At 43.1% G+C, this 15,144-nt stretch overlaps 1 protein-coding gene across 3 annotated transcripts in view; it reads right to left on the reverse strand.

Moving 5' to 3' along the window:
* Positions 1-5,750: 5,750 nt before the first annotated feature.
* The window catches only part of GPANK1 (G-patch domain and ankyrin repeats 1), a 174,730-nt gene continuing 165,336 nt past the window's right edge, over positions 5,751-15,144 (reverse strand). For all 3 annotated transcript variants that reach the window (XM_044063330.1, XM_044063321.1, XM_044063314.1), the window contains exon 3: positions 5,751-7,492. In XM_044063330.1, coding sequence (XP_043919265.1) covers positions 7,036-7,492 — 457 coding nt within the window. In that variant the 3' untranslated portion in view covers positions 5,751-7,035. The remainder of the gene's footprint in view (positions 7,493-15,144) is intronic.

The raw sequence follows: 15,144 nt of genomic DNA on the forward strand, positions 1-15,144 counted from the left end.
AAGTGATCACGGAAGATAGCCAACCTAGATAAAGTTACCTTAGAAACTGGAAGGCCTTTCCTGTTCTCTGCATAGGATAGAAAAAGTTGATCAGATTTCCTAAAAATTTTTGTCTTATCCAGATAATATCTCAGCTGACAGTGAACATCGAGATAATGTAACTTTTTTGTTCAGCTCTATCAGAATAATTCGGGAAAAATACTGGAAGATCAATTGACTGATTTAGGTTAGTCTGAGATGCCACCTTTGGTAAGAAAGACGGATTAGTTCTTATGGATACCCTATCTTTGTGGAATATTAGATAGGGAGGGCGAACACAGCTCAGATACTCTCCTGGCAGATGTAATGGCAACTAGAAAAAGTGCCTTCCAAGAAAGCAATTTCAAGGAACAGGCAGCTGCAGGTTCGAACGGGGGAGGAATCAAGGATGTTAAAACTAAATTTAGATCCCACTGTGGTGGGGGGTCTCTAATAGGAGGTTTCAATAAAAAGATACCTCGAAGGAATGCCTTGCAAAGTTTATGTGACATAATGTTGTGGTCCAAAAGGCCTATATGAAAATTTGAAATGGCTGCCAGTTGAACTTTCACTGTGGAAGAAGAGGATCCTGAATTAAAAATGTCAGCTAGGAAGTCCAACACCGAATGAATTGGGGCAGTACAGGGGTCTATGTTCCTAGCTTTTGCCCAGAAAGAGAAACGTTGCCATTTACTAGTGTAGATCTTTCTGGTAGAAGATTTTAGGGAAGCTACTATGATATCCCGTACAGGATTAGAAATCATAGGAAGCCTGGCTAAGGATGGAAGTGGAGCAACCAAGCAGTGAGGTTGAGAGAAGGTATGGATTGGTGCAGTTGACCCGACTGGTGGGTCAGAAGATCTGGAACCGGGTCCAGATGCCATGGCTGTACCAAGAGGTAATGTAGAAACAGAAACCAAATCTGTCGAGGCAAATAAGGGGCAATGAGAATCAACTTGGCTCTCAAGGCGGTTGCTTTCTGAATTAGCTGAGGTATCAGCGGAAAAGGAGGAAAAACATAAAGAAGTCCCCGGGGCCAATCTTGGGTTAGAGCGTCTCTGGGAGGATGGCCTGAAAGGGGGAAGAGAGAGAAGAAGTCTGGGCATTTGCTGTTTTGAGGTGTAGCGAAAAGGTCGCAGCAAGGAAGGCCCCACTTCTGAAAAATCTCTTCCGTCACTGACTGTTTGAGAGACCACTCGTGAGGCATGAGAATAGCTCTGCTCAATCTGTCCGCTATGATGTTGGATTTCCCGGGGATGCGCATTGCTATCAGAAACCGGTGAGAGGAGATTGCCCATTGCCAAAGTCTGAGAGCCTCTCGACACAGTGGATAGGACTTGGTTCCGCCCTGTTTGTTTATGTACCACACTACGGACATATTGTCCGTTTGGACTGCAATAGTTCACAGGGGAAGAGAGTCGTTGAGGGATTGCAACGTTAAAAGCACTGCTCATCTCCAGAACATTTATGTGCAGATGGTACTCGAAAGGTTGCCAAGTGCCATGGACCATTCTGCCCTGATAATGCCCCCCCCACCCGATCAGGGAGGCGTCCGATGTAACCGTGGCAACCGGGGCAAGAGGAACAAATGGTCTGCCTTGATGGATTTGAGGGGACGATATCCACCAAGTCAGATGTCTTTTGCAAGTTGGAGTTACTATGATCTCGTGACGCTTGGGAAGTTGTTGAAAGGACCATTGGGTGAATAGCATCCATTGTAGCAGCAGCATGTAAAAGCGGGCGAGGGGAAGAAGTGTTATGGCGGCCGCCATAAGACCCAGTACTTTCAGAGCAAATCTGGCCTGAATTTTGTTGCTGAATAGAATCACTTGGACGTGTCTTTGAATGTCCAAGATCCTTTGGTCTGTCAACCTTGCAGAAAGTTGTACGGTGTCCAAATTTGCGCCTATAAAAGTAATATATTGACAAGGCGACAAGGCAGATTTTTCGAAATTTATAGAAATTCCTAGCCCTCTGCAAGTGTGAATGGTGTAATTTCTGGCTTGGAGAAGCTGATGCCTGGTAGTGGCAGTGAGGAGCCAGCCGTCTAGATATGTAAACACCTGGAATCCTTGACGTCTCAGGTGAGCCGTAACCACTGCCATGCATTTGGTGAACACTCTGGGGGCTGTAGTGAGTCCAAAGGGCAGGGCTCTGAATTGGAAGTGACTGGTCCCCAGCCGAAAGCGGAGAAATCTTCTGGAGCGTCTGTGAATTTTTATGTGATAGTACGCATCCTGAAGATCTATCGAGCACATCCAATTGTCCTTGCCCAGAAAGGGCAGAATGGACTGAAGCGTGACCATCTGGAATCTTGATTTCTTTATAGACTTGTTGAGTTTGCTCAGATCTAATATTGGTCTCCAGTCCCCTGTCTTTTTTGGAACTAAAAAGAACCTTGAGTAGATTCCGGATCCTATTTGGTCCACTGGGACTGGCTGGATGGCTCTTTTTACTAGCAGTTTTGATATTTCTAGTACTGCTAGTTCCCTTAGACCGGGTGGAACGTCTGGTAGGGTTCCCTTTTGTTGAATTGGGGTTTGAATAAAGGGAATTTTGTAACCCTCGGATATAATTGACTGTACCCATTTGTCTTGAGAAAGGGAAAGCCAGGCTATTGGGTACAGCGATAATTTTCCCCCGACTGCCTCCGAAGGCGGACAATCGGGCAACATCTCAGGGATGCTGGAAGGGTTTTGTCAGAAAGAGGCTCTCTGCTACCCTGATTCTGCGGACCCTCTCTGCCCCTAGGGCGGCATCTATTATTGTTACCCCCTCTGCCTCTGGGGGTAAACTGACTTCGTGCGTCAGCGTGACTCCTTGAGATTTGCGGAACCACATTTTCCCTCCCTTCTGTCCTTTGGGGTAAGGTCTAGAAGGGGTGGAGAAACGGACTCCTATGGCAGAAAGAGTCTTGCCATCTTGTTCGCATCTAGTCAAAGTGTCTTTCACTTGAGGACCGAACAAGGTCGAGCCATCAAAAGGGGAGTTTGTGAAAGACGCCTTGAAGGGGTCTGCAAAATTACAAAGCTGCATCCAGGACTGACGCCTTAAAGCCACTCCTGTGCCTGCGGCCCTACTCGCTCCATCGGCTGCATAAGAAATGAGCCGCATGGAGGAGTTAGCAATGGAGTTAAGGATTCCTAGCTGTAAGCTAATCTTATCCTGAGACCCAGCAGCTGACGGATCCTGTAAAACTTCTCCCAACTCTTTAAGAACATCTCTTTGAAGGCGGGTGAAGTGGCATAAGTAGTTCAGCGATCTCATGGCAAAAGTCACTGAAGAAAAAATCTGCTTACCGTACCTGTCCATAGTCCTAGAATCCTTATTAGGAGGATGAACAGGTACTGAAGGATCAGCTAATTCCTTCTTGGTGGCAGCAGCCACCACCATGGCATCAATTGGGACACCTTTTGTTAAGAAATGTCTATCTTGTGGGGCTGTAATAAATTTTGAAGGTCTCCTGAGAGTAGGTTCCACCGAATCCGGAGCCATCCACGCTTTCTGAGCCACTACTTCCATGAGAGGGTCGAAAGGCGGAGACACCTAGGAGGTGGAGGGTCGAGATCCGAACGCCTCCAGGTATACTGACTCGTCCTCGGAGGGATTAAGGGAGGGCCAGTTCCCCCTCTGTTTCAAGGATGTCTGAAAATGAGACATCCTCAGAGGAGGACCTTGGGGACCCCTCCGACTCTTCCAAGTCAGTATCTGATGTAGTAGACTCAGGGGAGTCTAAATGTTTCTTCTTACATGTCCTCTTATGGGGGGGTTCTCCTGACGGATCAGGAGAAGCCTCGGAAGAGGAAGATATTCCCAATGGGGAAACCTGAGGCGTTGGATCTCTGGGTCCGGGAGCAAGAGAGTGGGAAGAGACGTCAGCAGACACTGTAGTGGGAGGAGCTGACGGAACTGTCCGTTGACTAAGCCCAGGGGCTAGTACCCTCCTCATCACATCGAAGGCTCCCCCATCAGAGAGACCAGAAGGTTCCCGCTCTGAAGAGATAGGAACCCCAGGCCTCACCGAGAGGGAAGGCTCCGAGGCAGATGTCGGGGCCGAGCTCACCAACGCCGAAGCTCCGAGAGGGAGAACGGGGTCGGACAAGGGTCCGATGCCACTCACCCCCTCGGAGCCGACGAGAGAGACCCGACGCCCAGATCCCTCCAATGAAGGTCTCAAAGAGGAAATCGGAGCCGAAAGGAGTGGTATCGGCTCCGAAGTCACAACGGTACCGGTTCCGAAGAGCTCCAGCTCCGAGCTCTGTAAGAGAGTCGAAGGAGGAATGTTTGGTGGATGTGATACAGCTACCGTCTGTTGAGATGGGCTATGGAGTATTTGGGCCAATGCCTGAGACTTTAATACTCTACTCACCACTCTCCCAAGGTCGTGATCAGATAGCCTGGATGACCGAGAAGATCGGCTCCGATGGCTCCGCTCCGAGAGCAAGGGTGATCTCAGAGCCGAATGGATTCCACAGAAGGGGATCGAGATCTCTTTTTCGAGATCAATGGAGCCATCGGAGCCGAAGATACGTCGGCTCCAACCGGAGCCGACACAGAGTGTCTAGACTTGACAGTATCGGCGCCGGATGGAGCCGATACTGATACTGGTATAGAAAGATCGGCTCCAGCCGGAGCCGATCTCGAACCTGGTGAGGAAGAACCTGAAGCAGACGGCTTGGAAGCCTGAGCCGAAGGCTTAACAGGTTTCGAGGACTTCTCCAGCGCCGACTTAGTCGGGGAACTCTCGGGTTTTAATAATCCCCTTAAAATGAGCTTATTTTTTCGTTCCTGCAGGACTCTTGGGCTGAAAGCATGACAGATAGCACAAGAGTCCTGCAGGTGCGAAGGTCCCAGGCAATAAACACAAGAAGTGTGACCGTCTGTCAGAGACATCTTCTGACAGCACGAGTCACACTTCTTGAAGCCTGAGACCTTAGTGTCTTTCGACATAACTGTGTCGATGAAACACTGGAAACACACACACACAAAACACACTCAGTCCAACAATTTAATTCAATTAAATTAAACTAACAGGGATAACAGACAGTCACACACAAAAAATTCCCTGACAGGAAAAAATTTAGGGAGGGGAAGGCCCAAGGCCTAACTAGGGCGAAGGGAATATTTACTTAAAAGAAGGGAACACTGACAGGAATAGGGTTAACGTGAGTCAATAATTAACAAAAAATAATATATATATATGTAAAAAGTTAAAGGGGGTAGACAAAAGTCTCTGAAAAGTTCACTTACCTAGAGCTGGTAAAAGAAGGCACCTCGTTAGCGAAGCGGCAAACGAGATCTGAGTAATCTCCGCCTTGCATCATGGGATATAGGGTTGCCTCGAGCTGGTAAAATTAGCTCTCGAGCTTAGCAAGTGCCGAGTCGGAGCCGAGGATCGGCTCCGAACCCATCCAGCAAGAATGAAGGCGAGATTGACAACTTAACATCAGCATTTATAAACTTTTTTTTTAGGATGCACTGTAAGTTTAATCTTCTGATGGCAGTGAACACGCAGATTAAAACAATCCTGGACTTGACAAGTTTGGGGAGCACAACTAAATATAAACAATTACATATATGTTGTACAAAGGGTTAGACAAGACACCGATAAGAAAGCAAGGCCAAACAATAAGCAATCAATATGTCAGCCATTAAGTTTGGGGGGGGGATGAAACAGTTCTGCAAGCTAAAATGTTACAACTGAAGTCAGTAATCTACGAAACAACAAAACATTTCAAGTACTTAAATTTTAATGCAAACATCGTGTGAAATATTTCATTTCCAACGGGAAGGTCAGAGATTATTTCAGTTATTCAGAGGACAAGTATGGAGCAAGTCTATTATTACAGAATCTGGGAAATTACAGACTACTAGAACTCTGGTCCTAAAAGCATGTTCAGAAATCTATACCCCTGAATTGGCGGCTAAAGCAATAAATATACTGACTCAGTAAGCTACAGACAGACATGTTTTTTAAAAGAAGACTAACCGGTACTAATGTAACTAAGTATTTTGGCATACAGGTTTAACCCCAAGTGCTGCAACACATAGGATTCTGCCACATGCCCTGGTATAATTTCCACAGCCTCCATTTGTCTAAGGTGTCTCTCTGGGCTCCTGCTTCATTCCAGAAAAGGAACTGTATCTAGTGGGCTTACGCCATTAACAAAACTATTTGTTTACTTTTTTTAATCTTTATGAGAAAATGAACCAGAGTGAAAATGACCACCACCAAAAGGATACAGACTCTCTATACACAAACAGATGCCCATCAACAAAACATACTAGCCGAGAGCAGCTAACCCACTGGCTCACAAAGATAATGTCTTTGCTTCATTGAGCAGTTTAGGAGATGCAAAACAAAATACACACCAAAGAAATGTAAATATGTAATTGTCAACAGGGTTGCAACTACGCAGCTATCACATAAGCCATGGTGTACAATTTAATTTTTTGAGAGATAATATTCTGACAAACTTGAGGTACTAGCTGCCCAATCTTCAAACATACAAATGAAACAAGAAAAATGCAAGTGAGCCAACAAATGGTATGAGTGTCCACAGAGATGACCGTTTATATTCCCAGGACTCTAGTACATGAATTGTAGTATACATATTAACTCATTGTTAAGAAATTTTTAACTGAATAAACGACAGTTATTCTGGGGCACAAATGCATCTCAGTTTGGTATACAAATCTGAAATTTCTGGTTACATCCATTGCTACAATAGACAAGGAAAATATTAGAGTCCTGCAATAGCTTAACTTAAAAGTACTGTTAAAACAACTGTAAATGTTAAATTGATGACGGTTAATAACTCAGAAAATATTTAGAAACTTGAAAAGATTAACTGTATCATATAAGCACAGTCTTCAACTTCATGTACAATACAAGCACATAAGAGCTAACCACTGCTTTTAAATATTTTTTATGTAAGAAAACTTGTTTCAGAAGACTACTTAAGTTTTCCTTTCCATTACAGATTTAGTCACATAACTGAGCTCAGCATACAAATATTAAAGGTCACAGTTCATATAAGTACGCAAATCCCTCTCCCAAGCTTTCTGTTTAGCTTCCTTCTTCCTTTCTTCTCTTTTGCTGACAGTAGCAACCCTTTCCTTCCTTAAAGTCTGTTTTGGCCGCTCCACTGCACTGTCATCATTGGCATCAAAATGTGTGACTTTAGGCTTCAAGTCACTCTTAAAGCCCAGGCCCTTTTGGTCTCGTTTGAGAACTGTTTTTACAGGAAACTTCCTCCCCTGTCCATCTGGTCCGAGCCCCGTTTCTCTGTTCCATCCTTCTTTTACCATCAACTGGTATCCAACATTGTTTTCTGGGATAAAGTAATATGTAGCAGCAGGTTTCTTCTGGCTGTTGAAGAGATGAACAGTAGACCTCTCATGCTGTTTCACAGTGTCTTCTTGGTACTGTATATTACACACTCCACAGTGTTTCTTTTCTTCTATTTTGTCCCTTAAACACAAAAAAATTAGGTTAGATTCCTTCACTAAGGAGGGATCGATGTCTCTCAGTAGCAGAAACAGAATTCAGAGCTATAACCAAATTTTAGTTAGAATAACCATCACTATTATAACCCTCTGAAATAAGCCATATTGTACTGTACAGTACAGTACAGAAACAGATACCAGCCAGAAATAAGACATCAATGACTGACACTTTAAAGTACGATCACCAGTGTGTAACTAATTCCCCTTACTCCAAGACGCAGTGATCTCGAAATTGGTATACATGTACAGCAGGGCTGGCAGAAGCATGCAAGTGTGTGTGCGTGCATGCAAGTGTGTGTGCGTGCAAGCACATGAGCAAAACTAAATCACGTACCTGACTGTGGCTAACCAAAAACCAATACAACTCAAGACCACTAGGCTAAAAACAAGGAACAAAGAGCTTCTTTAGTGTACTAAAACTTATTACACGCTTTCATCAATTCAGACTTCAAAAGAAAAACTTGCACATTAAGAAACATCCCATTAAAAAAGTTTTAGTACACTAAAGAAGCTTTTCGTTCCTTGCTTTCAGCCTAGTGGTTTTCAGTTGCACACACGAGTGTGTAGTAAGGATGTATGTTCACTCAGAAGTATGCATTCATCCAATTCATAAGTGGAATTCAGGAAATTATGCTTGGCTACAAAGGGTATCTGCCACAGTGGTGCAGTGGTTAGCATTGCTGCCTCACAGCAAGAGGTTCTCCGGTTCGATCCTCGGCTGGGGTGCCTTCTGTGCGGAGTCTGCATGTCCTCCCTGTGGTCGCGTGGGTTTCCTCTGGGTGCTCCGGTTTCCTCCCACATCCCAAAGACATGTTGTAGGTGAATTGAACACTCTAAATTGGCCCTAGGTACGAGTGTGTGCCTTCTGTGGAAGGTTGGGCGCCGGACTGGCAACTCAACACCATAAAAACTCTACTGCCAATCATGAGCGGACAGGTGATCCGCTGTGGCAATCCCTAACCAGGAAAAGCCGAAAGAAGAAGAAGACAAAGGGTATCTGCAGCTAAATGCAAATTATGAAGTCTGAATGGATTCATAAAATGTCTATGCAAAGATTATAATCATTGCAAGATATTTACAGTGCCTGTAAGTGCACCCCCCCAGCAGCCTCACACATATCCCACTGAATATAAACAATGCTGAGGTCCAGGGCAGGCAGCTCAATACTGTATATCAAGAACTCTAGTATACCCTGTTATTTATTTATTTTAAATACTTGGTAATGTTTTTAATTTGGCTTTACTATTTGGTAACCAGGTAAGCAGTCTGGAAAACATGAACAGATGTTTTTTCACCTACAAGGGCAAATATTATTTTACTTTATTAAACACACAGACACGCAGTCAGTGCTGCGGTAGCGTTGTCGCCTCACAGACGTTGCCCGTTCGATTCTGTTAGAGCATTTTCTGTGTGGCGACATGCGTGAATGGGCGTTCCTTCGTTGAAGGTTGTGCGTTAGGCCCGGCAAGCCAGCACGTACAAATCTACTGCCAATCATTAGCGGACCGGAGTTCTGCTGTGGCGACCCCTAACTGGGAAAAGCCGAAAGACACAACAACAAACACACAGACACACAGCATATGGACAACACCTGGAGAAACTCATACAAACTGATATATTACAACTGTGCCACTGTGCTGAACAGCAGTTAAATCACTGACAGTTTTCTTCATCTCAGAAAGGTAACTATTGTGAATATAATCTGGTATGTACAATACATCATTTATAATAAAATAAAACCTCTTACTTGGTCATATGCAAAGCAGCTCAGGGAATGTGCCCACTAGCCTAATGTTAGTAGTATATTGTGCTGTTTGAAGCACTGCATTAAGTGAGAGATGACTGTACTAAACTGCAAGCAAGTGGCAGCTGCATAGACAGAGTACCAATTAATTAATCATGAAGGCTCCAAATACAGAATAGATTCTTTTGTGAACTTCAAGAAACTGCTTAGTGAAGGTGTTGGAATACATTCCGTGATTTTTTTGGCTCAAGAGTGCCCATTATTTGGAATTCTTTTGCTGTTTTTTGGACTTTTTGTGCATTCCACCACTGTGTTGGTCCCATTTGTAATTGTTTTGTGTGTTAGGCCCATCACACAGCCATGGAAAATAAGCAAAAATACTCTACAGAGTAGCTTAATTTCTGCCAGCTGCATCCATGCAGTCATTCTTTTAATCATTACCAAAGGTAGTGACCACAGCTAAGAATGGGAACAAAGGTTGACAGTTTTGTGCTAAGACTTAACTCTTCACTTCACCTATACTGTATAGTATAATGCCTGAAAACTGCCCCTCTTGCACTCATCTGTCTAGTCAAGCATATGGATGCCCTACTTCTATAAAGCGCATATGGATGTCCTACTCTATAAAGCAAGGCCCAGAAACCTATACACTCCTTCACTTCAGTTAGCTTCCCTCCTGTAAATAGCAGTCCAGTTTTTTCTGAAAAGCAGGCATTCATTCTATTACAGAGGTGCTCATTTTCATTCAAATTGTTTTATGCATACTAGTGAACCACACCAATGCAAGATGGTGATCACCACCACTTGTGACAGAGATATAACCATCTACAAATAACAAAGATGCAGTCCTCACATGTACAAAGTGGATGCTCTCCAAATATCAGTTATACACCAATGTCTTACTCACATAAATATACAAGACAGTAGGTACTATGTACCTTTGGCAGAGTACCACTCCCGCACACACTGACCGTACTAATGCCAATAATGCAGAGAGTACTTGAAATACCACATGCAGGCAGCAATGTCAGAATTCTGAATCATTCCAATTGTCTTGTTAGAACAAAGAGTTAACCTGCTGTTCTACAGCCAGGACAGAATCAACACTGCTCCTTTTGAATCAAATGCACAAGTACCAATGTCTACTTGCCAGCATTCTGTAGTAGTTTTTTCAAGAGAGGCTGAGGAGCACGATCCCTTTTAATGGAAAACTACTTCCTTTCCTTTTCTAAAAATTGCTAAAATCCCATCCTGGGATCATATCCTTGTTAAACTGCAGTTTGTGAACCCGTGTGATTCAAGTAACAGTGCTGCTTGGAGCTCTGTGATCCATGGTAGGGTTATCCTTTTCAAAAATGGACCGAGAAGAAAAGCCAGATAAACGGTGATCCAAAATTTTAGCCCCAACTTTGGTTTATTAAAAAACAAAAAAAGGGGAAGGGGCTTTGCAAAAAAAAAAAAAACAGGGATATTAAAAACCACCTCAGGAACCAGGCCAAAATACATCAGTTGTGAAAAGCAATGGAAAACTTGTGGTTGCGTTTTCAGTTCTGGAGCAAAGAAGTGTAAAGTATAAAAACTATATAAGCACTTTTGTAAAGCTAGCTGAAACGAGATGAATGTTAAAAATTTTATAAAAATGCAGCGCAGTTTTGATATGTGCAATTATTATGCAGGCACAGAACTTGGAGCTCCTTAGACTGTTATTTTCTGTCAGATATATATATATATATATATATATATATACACATACATATTATATATTAAAATTGGGTTGGAACTTGGGAGTAATTCTAAACAACTCTGCACTGGATGCTAGAGCCTCAAAATTTTGAACCATCATTAAGTGATAAATCAGGACTCCTTTCCATCCATCCATCACCCCTTTTTTCCACATGGGATTGGGATGTCACTTCAACAATGACAATCATCTAGAGCCAAGGTTTACACAGCCGGGTGGCTAACCCTGCCGTGGCAGTTCATCCACACCACACAGTCTATGACCAATTTAGTGTGACTAATCCACCTACTGCATGTCCTTGGAAGAGCACCCGGAGGAAACAAATGCAAACACAGGGAGGACATACAGATTCCACACACAAGCATCCCAGCAGAGAATCAAACCAGGTAACCTCTTGCTGTCAGGTGTAGAGGCTACCTCCTGCGCCACTGTGCTGCCCTCCTTTATCAAAAGAAAAAGGCAGTACTGTCTTGAAAGAACAGTGTTAACCAATTATCTCCCCGGTATTGCCTCATTCCAGGACACCCCTATGAAGTTTATTCAAATGATAACTCATTCCTGGAAGTTCAAAGTGGCAGCGGTTCAGGTAGTCTTTGCTTTTCTCTTGGAGCGCTCAGTGGATTTTACTGACTGGGGCCACTGAAAACACCTTTTGATGGCCTATAAATGAGAAAACTGTCAGTTTGCTGCCTAGATTCTGTGAGCTCATGTCTATAATTTTGTCTGAGAGTCCTTTGCAACAGCTAAATGGACTTAACTGTAACCGGTCTACCTCAGACTTTTATCTTCAATTAGTGATTGTTTTAGCACCATATAGCAGATACTGTTTTTTTTTCTAATGGCATCTACCAGCTCAGAACTTTTTATTTTACATTTCAGGCTGCAAGAGGATATTTGTACATTTCCAAGTGTATTAACTAAATTTTTGCTTGCTGGCAGTATCCCTGCAGTTTGTTGGTCATCAGTCTCCTCATGGCCAATCAGCCCATTTATTCTCAATCACCAGGAGGAACCATCATTCACACAGCCATCAGGGATGGTTTGAGATCTTATACTTTTTGCACTAGCTCCTGATTGTACCCAGAGTACGGAGGAGGTAAGGGCCATGGAGTCGCAGCAGATAACCCCCACCCATTTTTATTAGGGGTGCTCCCTCCAAGCAATCCTGTCTCTCCACCAGAAGCATTAGTGGTAATATCTCTGGTCTGCACAAGGTAGAATGCATGATCCAATCTGCTCTCATATGTATGCTACCTTCTCACCCTAAGAGGGGAAGTAGACCATACCTGAGGCAGTTTAAACAGTGAAAGCTGGATGTGGAACTGAAACACCTGGAAACTGATGAAGCCTACAGAGCAAAACAGTTAAGTGGAAAAGGAGTGAAGAGAGAAAGGCCACAGCAGAATAAAAAAAGGCAGTTCCATCACAAGTAGTAGATGCTTACATTTTTTCAAATATATTACGGTAGGAGGAGTGAAAACCAAGAAATGGATGAGAAGGTCAGAACCAAATGGTTTACACGGTATAAACAGGAAGATGACTGCTTGCATATATACTCAAAAGCCACTATCAGCACCAAATAGATTAGGGGCAAGGAAAATTTGCTAAACTTTTGACCCCCTCTGTTTGGCGGTAAGGAAATATTTTGATTAGCAAGTTAACTGATGATGTTTAGACTATATAAAAGTTTAAAACAGTCTTCGTAAATGTTTTCAGCTAACCTCAAAAACTTAGTAAAGTTTAGAGGACACAGAAGAAAAGCAGATTACACACTTTCACTGATTTCAGTGCAAAATTAAGCATTTATTTTTAAATGTCTACTGAATGGCTGCCAAATTACTTCTGAAATGACTTTCCAATTTTCTTAATGGAAGACTTTATAAGGAAGAACACATTCAGTACATAGCATAAAGGCACGAGAATCTGGTTAACAAACCAGAAGGATAACACTGCTGAAGAAATGACTTTCATGTAGCTAGCAGAACATAGATGCAGGACAGATGGACAGCACAACATATGAAACTGCATAACAGAACCCACAAAGCAGTCTAAAGCATTACAGCAGAATCCACAAAGGAGGAAAATTACAGTTGTACAAGTGAACATACCATAACTGTAGATGTTCGAATAGATCAATGCAACAGTAGACTAAGCTATAGGAGGGATGTATCCTGCCAAGGACTGAATGGCCATCCAGTTTCCAAACCTTCAGGGCACCATCCACATACCTGTGAAAGGCTGAATTAGATACCATGAAAACATTTTACAGTGAAGAAAGAGATGATCATCAGTAAATCTTTTTTTCTCTCTCCACATAATCTTAAATTATTTATGCAAACCCTAGCAATGAAGTAAGTATTCCCCATAGTTAGCATACTTAGGTAAGAAAACTGGAAGGACAAATTAATGAAAATTAACTTTCATGGCCAGTTTTGTTAGAAACAGTGGCCCTCACATCCACACTTTTTCTGAAAGATTAGATAAGGAGAGTTAGCACACAAGGCTTGCAGCTCGGAAATCCTTCAAGAAGAGGGGAAAAATGCTCAGAAGACAGGTTTCCATGAAAGATATTTTAAGTCCATAGAGGAAAGAGGTTAAATGAGAGGTACTGTATGCTTTTCCAGGTCAAATTACAGGTCTCAAGGTGGAAAAGGAGATTTGACAGGAGGATGAGGCAGAAAGGTTTTGCAGACTGAGCAAAACTAACAAACCTGGATTAGCACTGATAAAAACTGGTTACGGCAGTCAAGTTGACCACACAGTCTATGACCAATTTAGAGTGTCTAATCCACCTACTGCATGCCCTTGGAATGTTGGAGGAAAACGGAGCACCCGGAGGAATGCAAACACATGGAGGACATAGATTCCACACAGAAGCATCCCAGCAGAGAATCAAACCAGGTAACCTCTTGCTGTCAGGTGAAGAGGCTACCTCCTGCGCCACTGTGCTGCCCTCGTTTACCAAAAGAAAAATGCAGAACTGTCTTGAAAGAACAGTGTTAACCAATTATCTCCCGGTATTGCCACATTCCAGGACACCCCTATGAAGTTTCTTCAAATGATAACTCATTCCTGAAAGTTCAAAGTGGCAGCAGTTAAGGTAGTCTTTGCTTTTCTCTTGGAGCGCTCAGTGGATTTTACTGACTGGGGACACTGAAAACACCTTTTGATGGCCTATAAATGATTACAGTTGTACAAGTGAACTTGCAGTGTAAAGAAATCTGTGACAAATATTCCAAGACACTTGGAACAGCATCCATAAAATAATCTAGTCCTCTGTCAGTAGCTTAAAATGAAAACATTTGCTACAAGTCTTTTTTGTTCCAGATATTTGGGTACAGGTAAGGATCTGACAACTTTCTCAAGGTAAGAAGAGTCCATGGTCATTACTGGGAAAATGGAGCAAACAAGTGGTTAACCTGAGGAAAAAAAAAAGAAGTTATGTCTTACCATAACGTTCCATCTGTATTGTTGATCCTTGTTCAGCCAATACGCATGGGGTATCTGTTCCTAGCTCAGAACCAAGCCGACCATTTTCCAAGCTCGCGTCAGCTTCAAACTCTTGAGCTAAACTCTTACCCACAATCCCCCTCTCCCTGTTACCTCAGATTGAGTTTGCAAGTTAAAGAAGGTAGAGGCTACCTCTGGTCAAATAACCTAAGAGAACTGGATGGTGAGATCCACTAGAAACCACAGGAGGGGGAAGGAGGGAGGGTCGTAATGACTGAACGAAAATCAACAATACAGATGGAACGTTATGGTAAGACATAACTTCTTTATCTGATATTGTTCATCCTCGTTCAGTCCTTACACATGGGACAGAGTCCCCAGCTACCTCTATTCCTGGGAGGCTCTCATGGAAGGACATTCCTGAGCACCATAGAACCGAAAGATGCTTTTCCCATGGAGGCCAACTCCAATTTGTAATGATTGATGAAGGTATGAGGCATAGCCCAAGTTGCAGCTGCACAGATGTCATGTAAAGAAGCTCTGGCATGGAAGGCAGCAGAAGTTGCCACCGACCTTGTTGAATGAGCTTTAATGGTAGTAGGCAACAAGATATTACGTTGTGTGTAAATAAAGGTCACACAGTCCTTCAACCATCTAGCTAATGTGACCTTAGCAACAGCAG

Source organism: Protopterus annectens, chromosome 1.part0, assembly GCF_019279795.1.
Source record: "Protopterus annectens isolate FY-2018-M chromosome 1.part0, PAN1.0, whole genome shotgun sequence".
Classification (NCBI taxonomy): domain Eukaryota; kingdom Metazoa; phylum Chordata; order Ceratodontiformes; family Protopteridae; genus Protopterus; species Protopterus annectens.